This window comes from Protopterus annectens, chromosome 12.part0 (assembly GCF_019279795.1).
Source record: "Protopterus annectens isolate FY-2018-M chromosome 12.part0, PAN1.0, whole genome shotgun sequence".
NCBI lineage: Eukaryota > Metazoa > Chordata > Ceratodontiformes > Protopteridae > Protopterus > Protopterus annectens.
Window position 1 is genome coordinate 792,216,055 of NC_056746.1, and position 27,669 is coordinate 792,243,723.

At 36.5% G+C, this 27,669-nt stretch overlaps 1 protein-coding gene across 1 annotated transcript in view; it reads left to right on the top strand.

Moving 5' to 3' along the window:
- The window catches only part of LOC122816214 (probable G-protein coupled receptor 158), an 843,176-nt gene extending 816,358 nt beyond the window's left edge, over positions 1–26,818 (top strand). The window contains exons 8-10 of the mRNA XM_044088960.1: positions 22,360–22,506; positions 22,612–22,695; positions 23,369–26,818. Of these exons, the coding sequence (XP_043944895.1) occupies positions 22,360–22,506; positions 22,612–22,695; positions 23,369–25,234 (2,097 nt within the window). The 3' untranslated portion in view covers positions 25,235–26,818. The remainder of the gene's footprint in view (positions 1–22,359; positions 22,507–22,611; positions 22,696–23,368) is intronic.
- Positions 26,819–27,669: the final 851 nt, after the last annotated feature.

Here is a 27,669-nt window from a genome sequence, read left to right on the forward strand (position 1 = left end):
TGCAGGTGGTTGGTGTGACAGAGCAAGATACAGAGGACAGGAAGAAATGGAAACAGATTATCCGCTGTGGCGACCCCTAACGGGAGCAGCTGAAAGAAGAAGAAGATTTTTATTTCATTGGTTAACCAGGCAAACCCACTGGACAAAAGTATCCCTTTTCAGGGATGGCCCAGGAGCACTGTCTGTTTATGTGAGGTGCTCAGAGTCACATAGTAGACAAATTGTGAAGGAAGGAATCAAACCCCTGTACCTTAAACTAAAGGAAGCAGCTTGTTAAAAGCTCAGAGCCTTGATTCTTAGATCTAAGTGCCAGACAAAAATGATTACAAGTTTTACATACAGTCATTAATCATTGTTTTATGAACAAGATGAGATGGTGGAGAGGTATTTCCCAACCTTTGCTTTGAACATATCTGGGGAAGGGTCAGACCTGGTGATCACCATGCCATCTGTGTAACAGATAGTGTCCTTAAGGTTCATTGGTGCATGAATGCAAGCACACTTTTCACAAATAAAGTATGAAAGAGTAGGCCAGGAGTTAATCCTTGAGAAGGACATCTTTGTGATTTAGTGGGAGAGGAGAAAATCTTGTTCGTGTATCCTCCAGCAAACTATTTTAAGGCAGTGAGCTGCAAACATGATCCTTGATCTCTGCTAGTAGGAGGTGATGGGATACAGAGTTGCAAGCCTCACTGAAGACAACAAATATGGCCATTGTCTCCATTTCCAATTGTTACTCCTGTGACCTTTATCAGATGTATTCATGGATGGATTTCTACTATTAATGTCTGTATAGAGGACTATTAATGTGAGATTTAAGAACAGTTTTAAAATAATTATTTAAACTGTATTGGTTGAAAACAAAGTCATTGATGCATGCAGCACATGCATCTTTTCAGATGGGAGCAGAATGTGCATATATTTTCTGTGGTCTGCCATCACTAAGCTTGCTTTCAATTTACTTACCTATAAAGAACTGGTGAGAATCCCTTATGCTGGCATATGTGTGACCAAGTAAGAAGCAATCTACAGGCATCTGTCAAGCTATGTCTGTCGTTGATTTGAGCAAGAAAATTGGCTGGTGTTCTGTAATTTAAAAGAAAGATATGCACAGAAGTACTTTTAGTATTTATTTACTTATTCCTTTTCATTTTGTTTCCAAAATGCTACAAATGGGCAAATGTCAATCATTGTCTGTATCCAGAAGCTAGCATACAATGTAGTTTTGCATATTTTTACCTTTCTGGGGTTTTTTTCCGTGCTTTTTTTTTAAACTTTTGTTTCTGAGAGGTGGCATCTTACAAGCCTACTGGAAATGACAGGAGTTATAATTTCAGGTATGCGAATTCCATGTTAACTGTCCAGATTGTTCACTAAATATATTTGGTTTTCAAAAGCCATTGTCTAGATGTCTGACATCTGCAGGTTGGTGGGTGTAGTTTCCAAATGTTGGTTTTATGTGCAATAACTAGTGTTTATTTATAACCATTTGCTACTAATTTTGATTTAAAATGAAGACCTAGCTTGTACTTTTTTTACAAAGAGATACATGACAGGCTGTTTGTCAAATCTGGGCTTATCAAAGTTAAAAACTGAATATGTTTTGTGAACTAAGACAGCTTTGTGTGGTAAAACAGATGATTAAGGCTATGAGCTGTTAACAAGCTGCTGCTTTAAGACCTGGGTTTTACTCCCTCAATTTCCATTTACTTTCTATATGACTCTGATCAAGTCCAAAATGAAAAAAAAGAAAAAGCCTCTATTCAAAACACACTTTATTAAAACACAGAGTAAGCTCTAATGTGAATTTCTGGGACTAAGTCAGAATTCTTTACTGTAGTTACTATGGATTTACTTGAAGCAAACTTGAAATATATTGCCAGGGCCATTATTTTTACCACAATCAGACATCTGAGTGAGAAGTACCTAGTTAACAAAGTGCCTAATAAATGCTTGGTGGAAGTGGGGGGTGTCTCTGCGCAAAAAGTCTCTTTTACTCTTGTCATGTGCTTGTTTAAAGCAAGCACTAATCTGACTTTGCATGCGTAGTGTGAAGTAAACTCTAATACTTTACTGATATGTGTGTGTGTTGTATGAAACTAACAAAATATATTTCTGTGGTAATTAATTATTATTTTTCCACAATAACACATACAAGACAGATACAGTCACCAATGTGACTGTAATTACTGGGTACAGGGGCTGTCTGTGGATGAACATGACTCATTTTGCTGTCCTATTCAACTTAAATGGTAAGTCTGGCTTTGCAGAACTAACTACTGTGCGTCTGGGAAAAAAATAATTCAGAATACTTTGCTGTGGCTATGTTTATCACAGTCAGACATGTCAGGTATATACAGTCAAAGTGGCTGTAATTCATGAGCAAGGACATCGTGGATTATAATGACAACAGTTCGAGTCATCTTTTATATCTGAAATGTTTTAAAATGGATAATTTTGTTATTAATGATTAGCAAATTTTGTCTCAGTTCTTGATAGAAGAGTGATCAAGATATCAAATATCAAATGTAAAATGTGTTTGTTTTGTTAACGTGTGTGTGTGTGTGTGTGTGTGTGTGTGTGTGTGTGTGTGTGTGTGTGTGTGTGTGTGTGTGTGTGTGTGTGTGTGTGTGTGTGTGTGTGTATGTGTGTGTGTGTGTGTGTATATATATATATATATATATATATATATAGAGAGAGAGAGAGAGAGTGTGTGTGTGTGTGTGTGTGTGTGTGTGTGTGTGTGTGTGTGTGTGTGTGTGTGTAATTTGATCAAGATATCAAATGTAAAAGGTAACATGGTAAATCGATGCTCCACACCTATGGTCACCCCCTCGTTGGTCAGGTCAGACCGTAAGCTAATCACCCTTAACATCCACATCCTACCCCCACCCCCTAGTAAGGAAACCTCCATAAAAAACTTCTCCAAAGCCAACTTCATGCTACTTAAGTCAGAAGTTACAAACTTCATGACACCCATGCAGACGGGAACTGAAAGTCCGACTACCGAGTCCTACACTAAGGTATTGTATGAGCACATCCACTCATGCATGAATCGTGCCATCCCAAATAGAACCAAGATGCTCTCATCCAAAAAAAGGAAGCCAATCTGGTGGTCCCCTGCCATAAACAAACTTTACAACAAAAGGAAGAAACTGTTGCAGAAAAGAGGAAAATCCCGGGATGCAAAAAACTCCCTTACCAGCCTCAGTAAGAAGCTAAGATCCCACATAAAATTCTCCACAGCTAGTTATGAACATAAAATTGCCAAAGATTCCAAAGACAACCACAAGACATTCTATAACTATGTCAAGAATCTAAATGGCAATGCTCAGATCTGCTCTGAGCTACAACAGAATGGCATTAAATATACTGATCCCAAAGATATTGTCAATATCCTGGCAGATCAATTCAGTGCTAACTTCACCCCCTCTCTCCCCGTAAATGGCCCATCTCAATACTGGAAGATTGCCAAATTCCAGTAATAACGGCCACACAGGTAAAAAACGCACTCTCCAAAGCTTAGAATACAGCATCCATGGGACCAGATGACATCACGGGCTGTGTACTGCATGAACTACAAAATGAACTGGCACCTCACCTAAGTGTTATATTTAATCATACCCTCACCTCAGGCTTCGTGCCCACTGAGTGGCACACAGCTACAGTTATCCCACTCCACAAGGGGGGATCCACCGCCCCATCAGTCTGACGAGCCTGATCTGCAAGGCCATGGAACGTATTATCATGGAACTTATAAACAAAGACATTGACAACCTTAAAACACTGGACCCCACCCAGCCTGGGTTCGAGAAGGGCCGATCTTGTCTTCTGAACCTGATTGACTTCTTCGAATCAGTCTCCAGGGCCGTGGATGAGGGTAAGGCAGTCCACAAAGCTTATCTGGACCTCGCCAAGGCCTTTGACACCATCCCCTACTCTGGAATCATAGATAAACTTACTAAGCTGGGCATTAATCCCTACGTCACTTGATGGGTTGCCAACTGGCTTACTGACTGAACCAACACTATAAAAGTAGCTGACTCCAAATCCAGCTCCAGACAAGTTACAAGTGGAGTACCTCAGCGTTCAGTCCTGGGACCTCTCTTGTTTGGCATCTACTTCTCTGAAGTACAGGCCAACTCTGGCTAACAAAGTTCGCAGATGACTGCAAACTGGGAACCATTATTGAATCCCTAAATTATGTGGATACTCTACAAAAGGGCCTTACAGAAACAGATGCTTGGTGCCAGAGCCATGGGCTCAAGCTCAGTGCCAAGAAATGTATAGTTATCCTCTTTGGGAAAAAACATTTACCAATGAATTACCACATAGGTGGCAGTACACTAAACACTGAAAGTGTGATAAGAGACTTAGGGACACAGGCGGACAGTGGTCTCACCTTCAATAACCACATTGCCACAACAGTCAGGAAATCCTTCTATGTGGCACACCTCATCACTAAGGGCTTTTCATCCAGAAAAAAGGAGGTCATTGTCCCACTGTACTCATCCCTCATTAGACCCATTATAGGATACAATGCCCCATTTGGTATGTACCTCTCAAGACATCTGCAACAACTGGAAAGGCCGCAGAAATACCTCACTAAAAGAATCACAGGCCTAAAGCAGATGCCATATGCTGACCGCCTTAAAAAACAACAGCTATACTCTGTCGCATATCGTCTACTTTGAGGCAATCTCTGCTTAACATACAAGGCCATGTCAAATCCAGACCTGCTGGACATGTTACACTTAAAGAAATCCCAATCCCTCAGAGCCACACGCTCCAGGGATCTAAACATTGTCATCACAATAAACAAAAAATGCTGGAGGGATAGGTTCCTAACCCAGAGACTCCCCAGAGTCTGGAATAGACTGCCCATACATGTCAAGCAGAGTGCCTCTTTGGCCCTCTTCAAAAGCAACCTTGATGATTGGATGGGAGAAAGGAAATTCAGCCCAGGGATCACGTCAGTCACCCTGCTAGACAGGGGTCCAGGGAAGTAACTAGTGTGGGAAGAAATAGCCAGGAAATTGTTATGGCTAGGCTTGTATAAGCCCTAGGGCCGATAGCCTAGTACCAATTTATGAACCTATGTTTTGTTAAAGAGTAACTATGCATTTAAAATACCCAGTAAAGTGAATCCAGAAGAATGTTTATGTATGCATGATCCTAAAAATGTGTGTAGGGTGCTAGTGGTTTGAAAACCACCTGGAGTCGAGGTACACTTCCTCTTCCACTGAGATAACCCAAATGTAACATTGACATTTTTCAACTTGGTTATAAAGGACATCCTTGAAAGGCAGTTCCCTATCACTAAGAGATGCCTAAAAGGGCAAAGATGACCCTGGCTCTCCATATCCTTAAAAAAACTAGAACAGAAGGATAAAGCATGGAAAACTTAGAAAATCTCCCATAATACTCAGGACTACTGTGAATTATGTTTTTTTAATACTTAGATGATAACCAGAAATAAAAACAGCTAAACCTTCATTTATACAGTCTGAACTTCAAACCTGCACAGCTTAAGCCAAAACATTGCTGACTTTCATTAGAGATACAGCATACTTTAGTGACAGTAAAACTATCCATGCAAGACAGATCAGGACTGAAAATATACATAAGGATATCAAAACACTAATAACTTCTCCATACATCCTTTCCTCAGTAAACCACTTCACTCATCTCAAAAGCACTAACCCAACTGTTCCATCAGATTTTTATCAACAGCATGGCACCCTGTCAACAATTACCTAACTTGAGCACTACCACAGCAGATTTTCCCAGTTCTTCCCAGTACTCTGCTACTGTCTACTTCAGCTAAAGCTCCCTTAGCCATTCAAATCTGGATACAAAAATACAACCCTGATCCAAATAATATTTCCTGGTTTTATAAGAGCGTTTGCTAAACAGGTAGCAAAACTTTTGGCACATATACTTAACCTACCAATTATTACGTTGTACCCCTCTAGTCCATGCACCTGCATATACCTCTCCCATTCCCAAGACTTCGCCACCTTCCAGCCCTTTAGATTTTCACTCAGTTTTCATTCTGTCTCTTCTCACCAAGACATTTTAAAAAGTAGTATATGACCAGGTGTTTGAGCACATCAAAAAATATGGTCTGCTAATCAAGTCTCAGCATGGCTTTGGAATTGGGCACAGTACTTTTATAGTTTTCTATGCAGTAACAGGCAAAATATTATGCTCCAAGAGAAAATGATGTCTGATAGAAATAATATTCATCGATCTGTGCAGAGCCTTTGGAAGTGTCAATCACAACATGCTACCAAATAAGCTAGAATCCATAGGATTCAACACTAACACTGTTACCTTATTTAGAGACTGTCTGTCAGATAGAACATTCTTAATGCAGTCAGACAGCCTAAGTACAGATACAGGCATCTTTTCTGCAGTGAACATCAAGGATCAATACTTGTTTCTGTTCGATTCTTATTATTTAACAATCATATAACCACAAATATCCCATCAGACAACATCACACTATATGCAGATGACATGCAGAAGTGTTCCCTCCTCATCGTCAGTACAAAAAGCATCACAAAAGGACTACATTACACTCCGTGATTGGTTAAATTAAAATCAGTTCTTAGTCAGGGTCTCCACAACAGAAACAGTGTTTTGGGAATGCAACAGACAGCAACCAAATCGATTCCTCTACTAATAAAGCACCTGAATACAAAACCATAAACCCAGCCAAACATTATAAATTCCTAAACTCATCCTAGATCCAACTACGTAATTCAAGTTGCACAAAGACACAACTACCTCAAATGTTTCAGCACAAGTCAAAGCCTTTTATTCAATCTACAAACCACCATTGTGGCAAAGAAGCAAGAAGGGGTCCTGAAAATAAAGTTCTCATACCAAGAGGTGAATATGCCCTGTCCATAAGCTCTCTGTACTCAGCCTATAGCACCAGCCATATACAAAGTAGTTTAAATTCCATATACAGATTTATTGTTCTCTCTCCACAGATTGTTCAGCCACTTCATAACCCTGCAAAAAGCCAAGTGGCTACCAGTAGATGCTCAATCCATTCTGCTTAGGGTTACCATCTGTCCCACTTTGCAAGACACAGTCCCTCTTTGGGCAGTTGTGTCCTGCAAAAAAGTTGCAAAAATGGCAAATGTCCTGAGATTTTAGGACAAAATTATTTCCTATATTTTATGTAATAGTTCCATAAAACAGTTATTCTGTATCTGAAACACCTAAATGTTATAAGAAACAGAATAAGCAACTAAAATGCTACAAGAATAAGCTTTTATTTAGGCAATAAAGTGAAGTTCTGTCCTTTGTACTGGCCGTGAGTATGTTTTGGCCTGCAAAAGCTGATATTTGTACCAAAAACGTCCCACTTTGGGCATTTGAAAAGGTGGCAACCCTAATTCTGCTTCTTTCCTCCCTATGATAAAAAATATTAAATAGCAGCTTCTGCCTTTCCTCAAAAGCAAAAAATATACCATACTTGATTAAAAGATAGGACAACAACACTCTAATACTCTGTAAAACCCTTTAAACATTGCCATTGGAGAAAAAAGCTTCAGTAAAGCCATTCCAACTAAATGAAACTACCTGCCCTCTGTACTCTGATAAATCACCAAATAAGATGATTTCAGGAGAAAAAAAACTCTTAGAGTACCTTAAAACCCCCAAAACACAGCTGCTTTATATTCAAAGGCTAAACATCTTAACCAATACTCAAATATCCTCTTCACATGCTTAGACATTTTCAATTTCTGCAACAATCTAGTCACTTCCAATGGTAAATATGTATATACATTCTGTTAATACATAGTAAATCAACAGTGCTGCCTCTGCCTTGCAGGTTAGAATTGACAATTTCATCTATACAGGTAATAATAATCAATAACATGCACAGATATTTACAGAAATTCTCTTACTGCTATCTAACAGTAACATGCCACATATACCTTTCTACAATTCCATAATTTCATAGGGAGGAAAGAAGCAGAATTAGGATTGCCACCTTTTCAAATGCCCAAAGTGGGACGTTTTTGGTACAAATATCAGCTTTTGCAGGCGTGGTGGTGCAGCAGTTAATGCTGTCACCTCACAGCAAGAGGTTCTCTGGTTCGATTCTCAGCTGGGGTGCCTTCTGTGCGGAGTTTGCATGTTCTCCCTGCGTTCGCATGGGTTTCCTCCGGGTACTCCGGTTTCCTCCCACATTCTAAATACATGCTTCTAGAGCATTTCTCCCCGGGCCTCCGCTGAAAACAGGATCTGTGGAACCTAGTCAGACTTTCCCGGTCAACAAATGTTAAATAAAATAAAAAAATAAAAATAAAATAAAAAATGTAACCAAACATAAGCAGATCAGGTAGACTCGACAGATACATAATGACTGGTTAGGTAGTTGCTTGCTGGCTGCAGTTCACTCTTTATAACTTACTTTTCAATAATTTGTGTTGTATCCACTGTCTACCAAGTAATTCCTGGCAAATTTAATAAGTGTATAGTTCTTCTTGTTGAACACTATACAATATACTGTACTAACAATCAGTCACAACAGCACTATGGCTAGAGTACTTTATAACATTGCAAGCTGCTTTTGCTCAGTAGCTGATACCAGCTGTGCTTCTACATAACATTGTAAGTTAATTGTGCTCTGTTATTGATAACAGCTGTACTTTATGATATGCTGTGTCTGTTACTATACTTACTGTTGTATATGTGTACTGTATCTCTGCTCTGTACATCATGTATTATACTTACTATTTAATATGTGTACTGTGTCTGTGCTCTGTACTTCATGTTACTAAACTTACTACTATATATGTGTACTAAGTCTGTCCTCTGTACTTCATGTTACTATACGTACTATTGCATATGTGTACAATGTCTGTGCTCCGTACTTCATGTTACTATACTTATTGTATATTGTATATGTGTACTGTGTCTGTGCTGTGTACTTCATGTCAATCTACTTATTATTGTATATGTTTACTATGCCTGTGCTCTGCACTTCATGTTACTATACTTATTATTTTATATGTATACTATGTCTGTTTTTTACCCACAGTAGTGGTGCTACGGTAGCGTTGTCACCTCACAGCAAGACGTTGTCGCATTCGATTCTCAGCTAGAGTGTCTTCTGTGTGGAGGCATGCGTGAATGGGCATGCCTTCGTTGAAGGTTGTGCGTCGGGGCTGGTAACTCGGCACGTGAAAATCCACTACAAAACATTAGCGGACCGGAGTTCTGCTGTGGCAACCCCTAACTGGGATAAGCCAAAAGACACAACAACAACAACAACTATGTCTGTCCTCTATACTTCATGTATATGTACTATTGCATATGTGTACTATGTCTGTGCTCTGTACTTCATGTTACTGTACTTATTATTGTATATGTGTGCTATGTCTGTGCTCTGCACTTCATGTTACTATACTTACTATTGTATACGTGTACTATCTCTGTGCTCCATACTTCATGTTACTATGCTTACTGTATATCGTATATGTGTACTATGTGCTGTGTACTTCATGTTAATCTACTTATTATTGTATATGCGTACTATGCCTGTGCTCTGCACTTTGTTACTATACTTATTATTTTATATGTATACTATGTCTGTCCTCTGTACTTCATGTTACTATACTTACTATTGTATATGTGTACTATGTCAGTGCTCTGTACTTCATGTTACTAGACTTACTATTGTATATGTCTACTATGCCTGTGTTCTGTACTTCATGTTACTATACTTATTATTGTATATGTATACAATGTCTGTGCTCTGTACATCATGTTACTATACTTATGGTAGAATACGTGTACTATGTCTGTGCTCTGTACTTCATGTTACTGTACTTACTATTGTGTATGTGTACTATGTCTGTGCTCTGTACTTCATGTTACTATACTTACTATTGTATATGTGTACTATGTCTGTGCTCTGTACTTCATGTTACTATACTTACTGTATATCATATATGTAAACTATGTCTGTGCTCTGTACTTCATGTTACTACACTTTCCATTGTGTATGTGTACTATGTTTGTGCTCTGTACTTCATGTTACTATACTTATTATTGTATATGTCTAGTATGTCTGTGCTCTGTACTTCATGTTACTATTCTTATTATTGTATATGTGTACTATGTCTGTACCCTGTACTTCATGTTACTATACTTATTATTGTATATGTGTACTATGTCTGTGCCCTGTACTTCATGTTACTATACTTACTATTCTATATGTGTACTATGTCTGTGCCCTGTACTTCATGTTACTATACTTACTATTCTATATGTGTACTATGTCTGTGCCCTGTACTTCATGTTACTATACTTACTATTGTATATGTGTACTATGTCTGTGCTCTGTAGTTCATGTTACTATACTTACTATTGCATATGTGTATTATGTCTCTGCTCTGTTCTTCATGTTACAAGACTTATCATTTAAATGTGCATTATGTCTATGCTCTGTACTTCATGTTACTATACTTACTATTGTATATGTGTACTGTCTGTGCTCTGTACTTCATGTTACTATACTTACTATTGTATGTGTAATATGTCTGTGCTCTATACTTCATGTTACTAGACTTACTGTTGTATATGTGTACTATGCCTGTGCTCTGTACTTCATGTTACTATACTTATTATTGCATAAGTATACTATGTCTGTCCTCTGTACTTCATGTTACTATACTTATGGTAGAATATGTGTACTATGTCTGTGCTCTGTACTTCATGTTACTGTACTTACTATTGTATATGTGTACTATGTCTGTGCCCTGTACTTCATGTTACTATACTTATTATTGTGTATGTGTACTACGTCTGTGCCCTGTACTTCATGTTACTATACTTACTATTGTATATGTGTACAATGTCTGTGCTCCGTACTTCATGTTACTATACTTATTGTATATTGTATATGTGTACTGTGTCTGTGCTGTGTACTTCATGTAAATCTACTTATTATTGTATATGTGTACTATGCCTGTGCTCTGCACTTCATGTTACTATACTTATTATTTTATATGTATACTATGTCTGTTTTTTACCCACAGTAGTGGTGCTGCGGTAGCGTTGTCTCCTCACAGCAAGACGTTGTCGCATTCGATTCTCAGCTAGAGTGTCTTCTGTGTGGAGGCATGCGTGAATGGGCATGCTTTCGTTGAAGGTTGTGCGTCGGGGCTGGTAACTCGGCACGTAAAAATCCACTACAAAACATTAGCGGACCGGAGTTCTGCTGTGGCGACCCCTAACTGGGATAAGCCAAAAGACACAACAACAACTATGTCTGTCCTCTATACTTCATGTATATGTACTATTGCATATGTGTACTATGTCTGTGCTCTGTACTTCATGTTACTGTACTTATTATTGTATATGTGTGCTATGTCTGTGCTCTGCACTTCATGTTACTATACTTACTATTGTATACGTGTACTATCTCTGTGCTCCATACTTCATGTTACTATACTTACTGTATATTGTATATGTGTACTATGTGCTGTGTACTTCATGTTAATCTACTTATTATTGTATATGTGTACTATGCCTGTGCTCTGCACTTTGTTACTATACTTATTATTTTATATGTATACTATGTCTGTCCTCTGTACTTCATGTTACTATACTTACTATTGTATATGCGTACTATGTCAGTGCTCTGTACTTCATGTTACTAGACTTACTATTGTATATGTCTACTATGCCTGTGTTCTGTATTTCATGTTACTATACTTATGGTAGAATACATGTACTATGTCTGTGCTCTGTACTTCATGTTACTGTACTTACTATTGTGTATGTGTACTATGTCTGTGCTCTGTACTCATGTTACTATACTTACTATTGTATATGTGTACTATGTCTGTGCTCTGTACTTCATGTTACTATACTTACTGTATATCATATATGTAAACTATGGCTGTGCTCTGTACTTCATGTTACTACACTTTCCATTGTGTATGTGTACTATGTTTGTGCTCTGTACTTCATGTTACTATACTTATTATTGTATATGTGTACTATGTCTGTGCTCTGTACTTCATGTTACTATTCTTATTATTGTATATGTGTACTATGTCTGTACCCTGTACTTCATGTTACTATACTTATTATTGTATATGTGTACTATGTCTGTGCCCTGTACTTCATGTTACTATACTTACTATTCTATATGTGTACTATGTCTGTGCCCTGTACTTCATGTTACTATACTTACTATTCTATATGTGTACTATGTCTGTGCCCTGTACTTCTTGTTACTATACTTACTATTGTATATGTGTACTATGTCTGTGCTCTGTAGTTCATGTTACTATACTTACTATTGCATATGTGTATTGTGTCCCTGCTCTGTTCTTCATGTTACAAGACTTATCATTTAAATGTGCACTATGTCTATGCTCTGTACTTCATGTTACTATACTTACTATTGTATATGTGTACTGTCTGTGCTCTGTACTTCATGTTACTATACTTACTATTGTATATGTGTAATATGTCTGTGCTCTATACTTCATGTTACTAGACTTACTGTTGTATATGTGTACTATGCCTGTGTTCTGTACTTCATGTTACTATACTTATTATTGCATAAGTATACTATGTCTGTCCTCTGTACTTCATGTTACTATACTTATGGTAGAATATGTGTACTATGTCTGTGCTCTGTACTTCATGTTACTGTACTTACTATTGTATATGTGTACTATGTCTGTGCCCTGTACTTCATGTTACTATACTTATTATTGTGTATGTGTACTACGTCTGTGCCCTGTACTTCATGTTACTATACTTACTATTGTATATGTGTACAATGTCTGTGTCTGTACTTCATGTTACTATACTTATTGTATATTGTATATGTGTACTGTGTCTGTGCTGTGTACTTCATGTAAATCTACTTATTATTGTATATGTGTACTATGCCTGTGCTCTGCACTTCATGTTACTATACTTATTATTTTATATGTATACTATGTCTGTTTTTTACCCACAGTAGTGGTGCTGCGGTAGCGTTGTCTCCTCACAGCAAGACGTTGTCGCATTCGATTCTCAGCTAGAGTGTCTTCTGTGTGGAGGCATGCGTGAATGGGCATGCTTTCGTTGAAGGTTGTGCATCGGGGCTGGTAACTCGGCACGTAAAAATCCACTACAAAACATTAGCGGACCGGAGTTCTGCTGTGGCGACCCCTAACTGGGATAAGCCAAAAGACACAACAACAACAACAACTATGTCTGTCCTCTATACTTCATGTATATGTACTATTGCATATGTGTACTATGTCTGTGCTCTGTACTTCATGTTACTGTACTTATTATTGTATATGTGTGCTATGTCTGTGCTCTGCACTTCATGTTACTATACTTACTATTATATACGTGTACTATCTCTGTGCTCCATACTTCATGTTACTATACTTACTGTATATTGTATATGTGTACTATGTGCTGTGTACTTCATGTTAATCTACTTATTATTGTATATGTGTACTATGCCTGTGCTCTGCACTTTGTTACTATACTTATTATTTTATATGTATACTATGTCTGTCCTCTGTACTTCATGTTACTATACTTACTATTGTATATGCGTACTATGTCAGTGCTCTGTACTTCATGTTACTAGACTTACTATTGTATATGTCTACTATGCCTGTGTTCTGTATTTCATGTTACTATACTTATGGTAGAATACATGTACTATGTCTGTGCTCTGTACTTCATGTTACTGTACTTACTATTGTGTATGTGTACTATGTCTGTGCTCTGTACTTCATGTTACTATACTTACTATTGTATATGTGTACTATGTCTGTGCTCTGTACTTCATGTTACTATACTTACTGTATATCATATATGTAAACTATGTCTGTGCTCTGTACTTCATGTTACTACACTTTCCATTGTGTATGTGTACTATGTTTGTGCTCTGTACTTCATGTTACTATACTTATTATTGTATATGTGTACTATGTCTGTGCTCTGTACTTCATGTTACTATTCTTATTATTGTATATGTGTACTATGTCTGTACCCTGTACTTCATGTTACTATACTTATTATTGTATATGTGTACTATGTCTGTGCCCTGTACTTCATGTTACTATACTTACTATTCTATATGTGTACTATGTCTGTGCCCTGTACTTCATGTTACTATACTTACTATTCTATATGTGTACTATGTCTGTGCCCTGTACTTCATGTTACTATACTTACTATTGTATATGTGTACTATGTCTGTGCTCTGTAGTTCATGTTACTGTACTTACTATTGCATATGTGTATTGTGTCTCTGCTCTGTTCTTCATGTTACAAGACTTATCATTTAAATGTGCACTATGTCTATGCTCTGTACTTCATGTTACTATACTTACTATTGTATATGTGTACTGTCTGTGCTCTGTACTTCATGTTACTATACTTACTATTGTATATGTGTAATATGTCTGTGCTCTATACTTCATGTTACTAGACTTACTGTTGTATATGTGTACTATGCCTGTGTTCTGTACTTCATGTTACTATACTTATTATTGCATAAGTATACTATGTCTGTCCTCTGTACTTCATGTTACTATACTTATGGTAGAATATGTGTACTATGTCTGTGCTCTGTACTTCATGTTACTGTACTTACTATTGTATATGTGTACTATGTCTGTGCCCTGTACTTCATGTTACTATACTTATTAATGTGTATGTGTACTACGTCTGTGCCCTGTACTTCATATTACTATACTTACTATTGTATATGTGTTCAATGTCTGTGCCCTGTACTTCATCTTACTATACTTACTATTGTATATGTGTACTATGTCTGTGCTCTGTACTTCATGTTACTATACTTACTACTGTATATGTGTACTATGTCTGTGCTCTGTAGTTCGTGTTACTATACTTACTACTGTATATGTGTACTCTGTCTCTGCTCTGTACTTCATGTTTTTAGACTTATCATTTATATGTGCACTATGTCTATGCTCTGTGCTTCATGTTACTATACTTACTATTATGTATGTGTACTGTCTGTGCTGTGTACTTCATGTTACTATACTTACTATTGTATATGTGTACTATGTCTGTGCTCTATACTTCATGTTACTAAACTTACTGTTGTATATGTGCACTATGCCTGTGCTTTGTACTTCATGTTACTATACTTATTATTGCATATGTATACTATGTCTGTCCTCTGTACTTCATGTTACTATACATACTTTTGTATATATGTATTATGTCTGTGCTCTATACTTCATGTTACTATACTTATGGTAGAATATGTGTACTATGTCTCTGCTCTGTACTTCATGTTACTATACCTAGTATTGTATAAGTGTACTATGTCTGTGCCCTGTAGTTCATGTTATTATACTTACTATTGTATATTTGTACTATGTCTGTGCCCTGTACTTCATGTAACTATACTTATTATTGTATATGTGTACTATGTCTGTGCCTTGTACGTCATGTTACTATACTTACTATTGTATATGTGTACTATGTCTGTGCCCTGTACTTCATGTTACTATACTTACTATTGTATATGTGTACTATGTCTGTGCTCTGTATTTCATGTTACTATATTTATTATTGTATATGTGTACTATGGCTGTGCCCTGTACTTCATGTTACTATACTTGCTACTGTATATCTGTACTATGTCTATTCCCTGTACTTCATGTTACTATACTTACTATTGTATATGTGTACTATGTCTGTGCCCTGTACTTCATGTTACAATACTTATTATTGTATATGTGCACTATGTCTGTGCTCTGTACTTCATTTTACTATATTTATTATTGTATATGTATACTATGTCTGTGCCCTGTACTTCATGTTACTATACTTACTATTGTATATGTGTACTATGTCTGTGCTCTGTATTTCATAGGTTCATAGGTTCATACTAGGCTATCTGCCCTAAGGCATTTATAAGCCTAGCCAGAATGTGTTTGGCTTTCGCCACCCATTTTAAATTTATTTTGCTATGCCCTTTTTCGAGGTTAGTATACTGTGCCTGTGTCTAACAGTGACACAGAAGTGATACCCGGGGTAAACCTACGATCTCCCATCCACTCATCAAGATTCCTCTTGAAGAGAGTCAGTGAGGGACTCTGCCTAATCTGGACTGGGATTTTATTCCAGAGTGTTACTATACTTACTATTGTATATGTGTACTATGTCTCTGCTCTGTACGTCATGTTACTAGACTTATTTATATGTGTAGTATGTCTATGCTCTGTACTTCATGTTACTATTATATATGTGTACTATGTCTGTGCTCTGTACTTCATGTTACTAGACTTGCTATTGTATATGTGTACTATGTCTGTGCTCTGTACTTCATGTTACTAGACTTGCTATTGTATATGTGTACTCTGTCTGTGCTCTGTACTTCTTGTTACTATACTTACTGTTGTATATGTGTACTATGTCTGTGCTTTGTACTTCATGTCACTATACTTACTATTGTATATGTGTACTATGTCTGTGCTCTGTACTTCATGTTACTATACTTACTATTGTATATGTGTACTCTGTGCTCTGTACTTCATATTACTATACTTACTATTGTATATGTGAACTATGTCTGTGCTCTGTAGTTCGTGTTACTATACTTACTACTGTATATGTGTACTGTGTCTCTGCTCTGTACTTCATGTTTTTAGACTTATCATTTATATGTGCACTATGTCTATGCTCTGTGCTTCATGTTACTATACTTACTATTATGTATGTGTACTGTCTGTGCTGTGTACTTCATGTTACTATACTTACTATTGTATATGTGTACTATGTCTGTGCTCTATACTTCATGTTAGTAAACTTACTGTTGTATATGTGCACTATGCCTGTGCTTTGTACTTCATGTTACTATACTTATTATTGCATATGTATACTATGTCTGTCCTCTGTACTTCATGTTACTATACATACTTTTGTATATATGTATTATGTCTGTGCTCTATACTTCATGTTACTATACTTATGATAGAATATGCGTACTATGTCTGTGCTCTGTACTTCATGTTACTATACCTAGTATTGTATAAGTGTACTATGTCTGTGCCCTGTAGTTCATGTTATTATACTTACTATTGTATATTTGTACTATGTCTGTGCCCTGTACTTCATGTAACTATGCTTATTATTGTATATGTGTACTATGTCTGTGCCTTGTACGTCATGTTACTATACTTACTATTGTATATGTGTACTATGTCTGTGCCCTGTACTTCATGTTACTATACTTACTATTGTATATGTGTACTATGTCTGTGCTCTGTATTTCATGTTACTATATTTATTATTGTATATGTGTACTATGGCTGTGCCCTGTACTTCATGTTACTATACTTGCTATTGTATATCTGTACTATGTCTGTTCCCTGTACTTCATGTTACTATACTTACTATTGTATATGTGTACTATGGCTGTGCCCTGTACTTCATGTTACTATACTTATTATTGTATATGTGCACTATGTCTGTGCTCTGTACTTCATTTTACTATATTTATTATTGTATATGTATACTATGTCTGTGCCCTGTACTTCATGTTACTATACTTACTATTGTATATGTGTACTATGTCTGTGCTCTGTATTTCATAGGTTCATAGGTTCATACTAGGCTATCTGCCCTAGGGCATTTATAAGCCTAGCCAGAATGTGTTTGGCTTTCGCCACCCATTTTAAATTTATTTTGCTATGCCCTTTTTCGAGGTTAGTATACTGTGCCTGTGTCTAACAGTGACACAGAAGTGATACCCGGGGTAAACCTACGATCTCCCATCCACTCATCAAGATTCCTCTTGAAGAGAGTCAATGAGGGACTCTGCCTAACCTGGACTGGGATTTTATTCCAGAGTGTTACTATACTTACTATTGTATATGTGTACTATGTCTCTGCTCTGTACTTCATGTTACTAGACTTATTTATATGTGTAGTATGTCTATGCTCTGTACTTCATGTTACTATTATATATGTGTACTATGTCTGTGCTCTGTACTTCATGTTACTAGACTTGCTATTGTATATGTGTACTATGTCTGTGCTCTGTACTTCATGTTACTAGACTTGCTATTGTATATGTGTACTCTGTCTGTGCTCTGTATTTCTTGTTACTATACTTACTGCTGTATATGTATACTATGTCTGTGCTTTGTACTTCATGTCACTATACTTACTATTGTATATGTGTACTATGTCTGTGCTCTGTACTTTATGTTACTATACTTACTATTGTATATGTGTACTCTGTGCTCTGTACTTCATATTACTATACTTACTATTGTATATGTGAACTATGTCTGTGCTCTGTACTTCATGTTACTAGACTTGCTATTGTATATGTGTACTCTGTCTGTGCTCTGTACTTCTTGTTACTATTCTTTGTCTTCTTTCGGCTTTTTCTGGTTAGGGGTCGCCACAGCGGAACTCCGGTCCGCTAATGACTGGCAGTAGTTTTTTATGGGTGCCGAGGTGCCAGCTCGACGCCCATCCTTCAACAATGTCACGCCCATTCTACTGTTGTATATGTGTACTGTGTCTGTGCTCTGTACTTCATTTTACTATACTTAGTGTATATTGTATTTGTGTACTATGTCTGTGCTCTGTACTTCATGTTACTATACTTACTGTTGTATATGTATACTATTTCTCTGCTCTGTACTTCATGTTACTAGACTTATTATTTATATGTGTACTATGTCTATATTCTGTACTTCATGTTACTATACTTACTGTTGTATATGTGTACTATGTCTGTGCTCTGTACTCAATGTTACTATACTTATTATTGTATATGTAAACTATGTCTGTGCTCTGTACTTCATGTTACTATACTTACTATTGTAAAAATATAAATATCCACACCCTGGCATAAAAAACAAGGGAGATGGAGGAAATTAGCAGCTACTGCAACAGTGATCATTCAAACATCTATTGTTATGGTAAGTTTAACTTACACAACTGTACTATGTTCATCATATTGATCACTGTTGCAACAGACTTAGCCATATAGGTAGACTACTATAGCTAATTACATTTGGGAGGTGGAAGAAGAAAAATTCAGGCGTCCCTATAGAATGGTCCTAGCAAAGCTTGATCTAGACCTAGAGGAGGAATCAAACTTATAGTGCTTTGCAAAGTATGTAGAGAGGACCAAGTAGCAGCTTCTGGAATACTTCTGGAATCCAACCCTTTCCAAAAAGCCATAGATGAAGCCAAGGCCTTGGTAGAGTGGGCCTTTTTCCTGCCCAGAATAGATTTGTTATTGTGAGTATAACAAATAGTCTGTTTTGGCACAGGTTATACCTTATTTTTACCTTGAAAATAAATAAGCAATTTATCCAAAAATCAGAAAGATTTAGTTCTGTCAAGACAGTACCTGAATTGTCTGTGGACATCTATGGTATGGAGTATCCTTTCTCCCCCATTTCTAGGTTCAAGAAAGAAAAGAGGGAGCTGGATTATTTGGATTAAAGTAAACTTGGATGCAACTTTAGGCATAAAAGAAAGATAAGTTCTCAAAGAAAGCCTGCCCCTATTGGAATGAGGTAGGGTTGACTCACCATAACAACTTGCAACTCAGATACCCTTTTTGCAGAGGTCAGTGCAATCAATAAAACTGCTTTCCATGTTAAGATCCTCAAATCAGTCAGATCAGCTGGTTCAAAAGGAGTAAGTGCTAGCTTCTGTAATGCAAAATTAAGATCCAAATGAGGAGCCACTAGCTTTATTGGAGGCTTCATGCAATACTCCCTTCAAAAACATTTTGATATGTGACTGCCTTGAAAGAACAGGATCCATGAGCAGGCATGCTGAAATGGTTGATAAAGAAACCTTGACAGAGGAATAAGAAAGGTCATAGGATAGTAATACATAAACATATTGTAAAGCTAGAAAACAACTAGCCATGAATGAGTGCAGGTTATGTTGTTGTCACTGACTAGAAAACCTTAGTCATTTGCTAATATATGACTTTTTAGTAATAGACGTTCTTGCCTCCATTACTACCTATTGCATGTCCTCAATAAAAACAGGTGCCTAAAAGAAATTACAACCCTATCCTTCTGCAGCCATCTGAAGATGATTGATGTTGGGGTTTATCAAACACCTCTCTTTTTGTGTGAGTAGATGCAGTCTGTGAGAAAGCTTGTGATAATTGCCCCTGGACATTTCCAAAAGAAGGGAGAATCATGGTTGCCTGAACCAGAAGACAGTCACTACAATGATCTTGCAGGATTCCTTCTGTATCTTCATAATTACCCTGGATATTAGTGGACAGAGTGTCAAAGCATACAGGAACATTCCTGTCCAAAGAAAAGAAAAGGCATCTAACTTCTAGGCCTTCTTGATGGAATCCAAGAACAGAATCTTACCAGTTGATTGTTCAAAGAAGATGCAAACAGGTCTACATGAGGAACTCCCCACAGATGGATCAAATCTTGGAGGACCCCCTGATCTATTTTCCATTTGTGATGGTCTGCCCTGACCCTACTCAGCTTGTTTGCTACACATGTTTTACTCTGAATGTAGGATGCCTGTAGAGTGAGATTGTGCTGTGAAGCTAAATCTCAAGCTAACATGGCTAGTCTACAAAGGGGTATGACCTGATACCCCATTGCTTGTTTACACACCACATAACTGGTTCCTGGGAATAAAGTTGGTTTAGAGAGTTGAGTGCCTTGAGCAAATCAAGCATCTCCACGATATTTATGCAGTTGCATCTGTCCTTGGTGTCCCACACCCCCAGCACTTTTATCTCTCATGAATCTGCTCCCCAAGCAGTGTCTGTGGTGACTGACTACTTTGGAGAAGGGAGAGAGAAGGATTCAAGGATATCTGATTTCTTCACCTAAAGATCTATTTTCTTACAAAACCCCAGCAATGGGATTTGAAAAGGGTAAATAGTGTTGATCCTGGGACCAAAGAGATCTCAGATACCATTGTATATTTCTCATGAGGAGTCTTACAAGGGATACCATGACTGCCATAAATGCCATAAAACCTAAAATCTTGAGGTATTCCCTCAAAGTGACCAAAGTCTGAGTTGAAAACCTTAGAAACAGATCTAAGTAAAGATCTATTTTTTTATTTTTTCCTGTGGAAGAAAAGCTCTTTGAACTGAGTCTAGTATACACCCCAGGAACACAGTCCTGTGTGATAGAGCCAAAAAAGACTTTTGAATGTTCATTTGGAATCCCAGGTTGTGTAGCAGATCTCTCCTCAAAGAGGAGACTCCTGACACTTTGAAAAAGACTCTGTATAAATAGGCAAGTCATCTAAACATGGAAAATGTGGATAACCTGTAGTCTGCAATGACCTATTTCTGGAGCTAGACCCTTTGTGAACATTCTTCGTGTAATGGATAATCTAAAGGGTAAGGCAGAGAACTGATAATGTGATCCAGGCAGACAAAACCTTAAGAAACATCTGAAGTCTAGATGAATAGGGATGTGACAAAAAGCATCTTTTAAGTTAAGTGTTACTAGGGAACTTGAAAGAGAAAGAAGTAACAGATTGTGAAGTGACATCATTTTGCATTTGGGCACTATCACAAACAGGATTGGAAAAGAACAATCCAGAGTTGATCTCCAGACATTTTCTTTCTTTGGTACAAAGGAACACACTTGAATAAAAACCCTACCCCACCTGGGAAGGAGGAACTGGTTCTATCACTCCTTGGCACAGGATGTGATGAAGAACAGGTTGAAAAAAAAGAGAGAGAGAGACTGATTTGTAGGATAAGTGATGACCCCTAGAAAGGAGGAATTTTCTCACACTGCCATCAGTAACCTTGATGAATGATATCAGAACCCATGTGTCTGAAAGAATCTGTTGCCAAAGAGAAAAACTGAGATTCAGACTTTCTGGAAGAAAAAAAGGTGCCAGGGTGAGAAGGGGTCACAAGGTCTCTTGAATAGTCATTCATACTTGTTGAACTGTTCTTAGTTTTGCGAAGTGTGAAACAGCAGTGATCAATATGATGAACATCATGCAGGTATTCAGTGTAATAAGTATAAGATATTTGTATAATAGCAGGATTTGCTATTGCTAACACTTTGCCACATTAAAAATCAAATGCTTATGTGATTCTTTTTAAACAAAACAGTACAATTACATGTTAGATCCAGAAATATACAACAACAAAAGCCAGCCAGAAGTTATAGAACAGACACCCAAGCTGTGTTATTTGTTAATTTGCTAACAATGAGAGGAATGAATAAAATATATTTTGTTATAACAGTGGACTTACTTCACAATACAGCAGTGTACTAAACTTTCATAAGTTAAACTAATATCATTTAATTAATTTTTCTTTCTCAAAAGTTCCTACAAGGACGTACTAATCCAAGAGATGACATAGCAACAGAGGCATTTGAGGATGAATTAGACATGGGAAGATCAGGATCCTATCTGAACAGCAGCATCACATCTGCCTGGAGTGAGCACAGTTTGGACCCAGAGGAAATCAGGGTAAAAAAGACCTCTTTTTTAAATTTTGTTTTATTCCTTTCATAATGTAAAATTTGTGATTTCCAAGTACATGCTGAGCCATGTTAGTTTGATTTTTTATTGCAGACAGCAGATGAAATGTGCCACCTCAATTCTATTAATGGCTACGGTGTCCAGTCATGTGACACTGTTTGGGGAAAACATGATGATGTGAGCAGAGACTGTATATTTCTGTTTGTTCAGATAAAGTCTCTTAAGTCTAGACTAAACTGAATGAAATGTCTGTGATAAGACCTATTTATCAGACTGATAGATAGGATCTGTGTTCAGCTTCCAAGCACGATCTGAACTTTGTGTCACAGTGATGTGTAATTCATTATTATTTAAAAATATATATATTGTAATACAGAACCCAGTGAAATATCTGTTTAACAAAACACAGCATCCTTTAAATGCCACATAACAAGTTGAGGGTTTTAATCTGTACATAGCCATATTTACACTATAATTTGACTGCAGTACTTACAAAGGTTGGCATTGAGGAATGCTGTATTTTAGATATGTCTGTTAAAGCATGCATTGTCATATTAAAGTAATGGCATGTGTGCTAGTAATATGTACTGCATGTAGTGTATTGTCTAGTCTTCAAAAGTTCCTGCTGAAATACCAAATAAATGTATGATCTTTGTTTTCACATCTTACTCTTCCTTCTAAAAGACAACAGTAAGATATAGCTTATGACTGTAATTTTAAAATTTAACAAAATATTAAGCCTGTTTGTGTCTGGGCATGATGAATGTATGTATATCATGGTATATTTATTTTGCCCTACCTTACAGAGATTCTCAAACTGTTGTTATTTGTTGTCATTGATCTAATACAGGATGAATTAAAGAAACTGTATGCACAACTGGAAATTTATAAGAGGAAAAAGATGATAGCAAATAACCCCCACATACAGAAAAAGAGAAGCTCCAAGAAGGGTTTGGGGCGTTCAATCATGAGGCGAATCACAGAAATTCCAGAGACCGTTAGCAGACAATGTGGCAGAGATGAAAAGGATTTTACAGACTATGCAGATACACGAGGTAGTATTTGTGCAGTTAGAAAAAATCCTTTTGATCCCTCAATTTCCCACATCAAATCCAAAGAAGAGGCCCTAAAAAACATTGTATTTTCTTTAAAAAAATCACACAGCAGCTATGATCATGTAAGAGACCAAAATGAAGTTTCAAACAGTTTTGCCAAAGAAAAGATGGACTTTACTAACAATGAAAATTCTCTGCTAAATTCCTTGATGGATAAACACTTGATTAGACAATCTGCAGAAAACATAGATGAAGCATCTACGGAATCTGTTCCTCTAGTATGCAAATCTGCAAGTGCACACAACCTAAGTGCAGACAAGAAACCATTACATCCAAGACAATCAATGTTACAAAAATCCCTTAGTGTAATAGCAAATGCCAAGGAAAGGACACTTGGACTAAGTGGGAAAACTCAAAGTGCAGATGAAAATGTTAAGCATTTAAAACCCCATCGGAAAGATAAAACTGAATCTGGGGAATTACAACAAAATGCAGCTGCAATCCAAACAGAAGAACCAAACAAGGCTTACAAGCATGGGATAATGAAACAACAGCCTGCCACACCTGATGCAGGTAATTCAGTGACAAAAGACAAATCTGATCAAGAGGATATTTGTCCTTGGGAGACTCAGGACCTTCCTCCAAGTTCCTTGTCTTTGGAAACTAAAGTCCAAAAACATGTATCAATTGCTCCTGTTGAATCAGAACATATTCATGCTTCTCATGCAAAGGGCAAAGTATCAGGTAAGAACAAGTCAAATGAGGTACATAAGCAAACACTACATAAGGGTTTAGAAAAAACAGACAAATGTCTGAAAGATAAAGAATTCAAGGAGCCACACTCTTCAAACAATGAGAAAAAGAAATCACTAACTCTTAAGCCTCATGTTTCAAAAGGAGAAATGGTTTCTAAAACATATATGCCTGATGTTTGCCCTTGGGAATTTGAAGAACAAACAGTTATGGGATTGGAAGAAACACCTGATACAAGTCATGTCACTGAAAAAGGTGACATGAAAAAGGAAACATCCCCACAAGACTATAAAAGACTTAATAGTGATAATATTGATTCAGATAGTGAAACACAGAATACTTCATCTAATCGTGAAGATGTATGTCCTTGGGAATTTGTGAGCCCTGAATCAACAATTACTGAATCAAAAAATGCACCATCACCATCTACAACACATTTGTTAAAACCTGGGGAACAGATTCAAAAGAAAAAAGGTTTTGGTTTAAATGTGAAAGCTAAACTGATACCAGGAAAAGGGCGAGAACCAGAAAAAGGAGCAGAAAAGCATGATGGGAAGACAAAAGCAAGGAATAAAGAGAGAGTTAGAGCAGAGAAAGATACTGACTTGAAAACAGATAAAACAAAATGTCCAGAATTTTGCCAATGGGAAGTCCATGATTCTTTGGATATTTCTACTGACAAAGGGAAAAACAGAACATCCAATGATCCAGGGACAGACAAAAGTAAAATATCAGAAATATGTCCATGGGAGGTTTTGGATGATAGTTCTGCCAAAGAAGCTTCAGCACACTGCATACCATCAACAAAAGAGAACAAAAGTTCAAAAGTAATACACTCTGAGAAATCTAAACTAGCTGAAATTTGCCCATGGGATTATGAAGAACAAGTACCAAATGACCAAGCATGACCTTTGTCTTGCCAGGGCAATACGTATTAAATGAACAGTTTCAGAAAAATGGAAACTTTCCAAAACCTATAGTCTTGATTGCTTTATAGAGGAGATGCAAACTTTACATTTTATACTCTTGAATCATGTTTTGATGTGGTCTTGTGACACATATGAAAGCATTCCAGATTGCTGTATAATGTTTGCAAATAATTTACTGTTATATGGTATAACACATAATGTATGCAATTTCAAAGTACTGTTATTACAAATATCAGTTTTGATTATTTAGAAACAATATAAAATCTATTGGCCCCTGAAGCCATATGATAAATGAACACACTATACAATGGAATCTGATGTGAGCTATATTGTGAATCTTTTGTTCTACCCATTGTTTACAGAATCTGTATAATGCTTATAGTTATAGTTTGATACGAAACATTATTCAGGGTTTTTATATCAAGAAGCTGAATTTATGCATTTATGAGGTTCAGTGCAAAAGGCATTCATTGATGTTATAGAAATGGGAGTCTTATGCTTGACTCCACATATTTTATTTAAGCTAAAGGACAACTTAATTATTGTTTATTATGGATTTGCTGAAAGGTATATAACATTATGGACATTTTCTAAATTGTGATCTTTTTAAAGTAAATGTGATTACTGTGAGTTGTAAAAAAATGAAATGTTTACCTGTATAGCATAAAGATTAAAATATAGTAGAAAACATTTAGCATGTTCCATTCATTTTAGTATCTTCCAGTTATCTAAAAGTATAGGTAACATTTTGTAGTACTGAAAAGTTAATTGCTGCTAATTTCTACTGGGCCATTAGTCAAAAGTGTTATAATCCTTCTAGCAATACTATTACAGAAAATGTATCTACCGTTTTCATTGTTTTATAAAGTGCACTTTTGCATACATTTTCAGAATAGCTTATTTAAAATATTAGGGCTGTTTATATAATCGTTTTTAGAATTCATAGCACTATATGGCTATATAAAGTAAGTCTGGACTGCTATAGTAGTAAATATGTTAGAATATAGCCTTTTGGCCTATGCATTAATAAATCTTGTTAGGTTGCCCTTATTCAACACGTATGCTATGTCATTCCATGTTTGTAAAAGTACATTAGCATAAAAAGATTTATACCAAATGCAACACAGCTTATATTTCTGTTAGACTAGTACTTTGTATAATCCATTTTGTGTTTGATGCATAAAACATTAAGCTATTACTTCTTTGTACCTATTCCCATTCTATTTTTTTCTTCGCATGCAGAATGAAAGGCAGGAGTAACATATTGCACTGCCCCTAGTCTCGTAGCATATGGATTGTTCAGATTTCTAGAAAAAGAGGGATTGTACCCTGTTCACTGTAATCTCTTCTACTTCAAATGTAATATGACAGACTTTACTTCCAGCAGCATATATTTGATAGGTTTATATTGTGATGTAACAGCATGTACATAGAGTAACTTCTCTGCAATAAAACATTTATATGAAACAGGTGCATATGAGTCAGTAAAATAAATGACAATAAATGTGAACTATGTGCAAAATATATTCATTTTCCCAAGGAAAATAAAGTGTCAAGCATGAACTATGTTTTCTTAGCTTCCAATAAAATCTTATTGTAGAATATTCATGATGAACAATTAAGTATTGTCACTTTTATTACTGTTAAAAAACTTTCAAATCTGGTGTGCTTTGCTTCATTTTCTGCAACACACACACACACACACACACACACACACACATATATATATATATATATATATATATATATATATATATATATATATATATATATATATACATGCTGTTAAAAGAATATTGGTATGCTTATTTCTACATTTCACTAATTAATTTCAAAAAAACAGTTACAGATAAACATAAGGCTAAGGTGTAGATGTTTTTTTCCCTCTCACCAGTATTTGTTACATTCCAATAGACCAGTCACTTATCTTCTTGATGAAAGAACTGGGACTGAAACTTTGTAAAATAAAGCAAATGACTTCAAAAAGGTTTATCTGAAGTAGTTTACTTAATTTGCTCTTCAACTTGTGGGTCCTCGGATCTGATTTGGACACAACAAAGCCGCATTTTCCAGCTATGGCTCTGAGCTCCAAGCAACACCCTTACCGATAATGCCTCACTGTCTGCCTTCTCCCTTCAGATCTCATTTGCTGCCTTAGAGTACGCAGTGTGGTCACTGAGCTCCAGCGTTTTTGTTTGGTCAGGTTGTAATTTTGGTCTGTTTTTCTTAGATTTCTTTTTCTTCCTTTTTTTCTCTCTTAAACCTGCCTATCACCTCTCCGGGTTTCTTCCTTGCTAGTAAAAAAAAAAAAAAAAAGTAGCAAAAGTAGTAGTCGGCCTGTTCTATCTCCTCTTTCCTACCTTTTCCTTTCTGAGTGTGTGTGTGTGTGTGTGTGTGTGTGTGTGTGTGTGTGT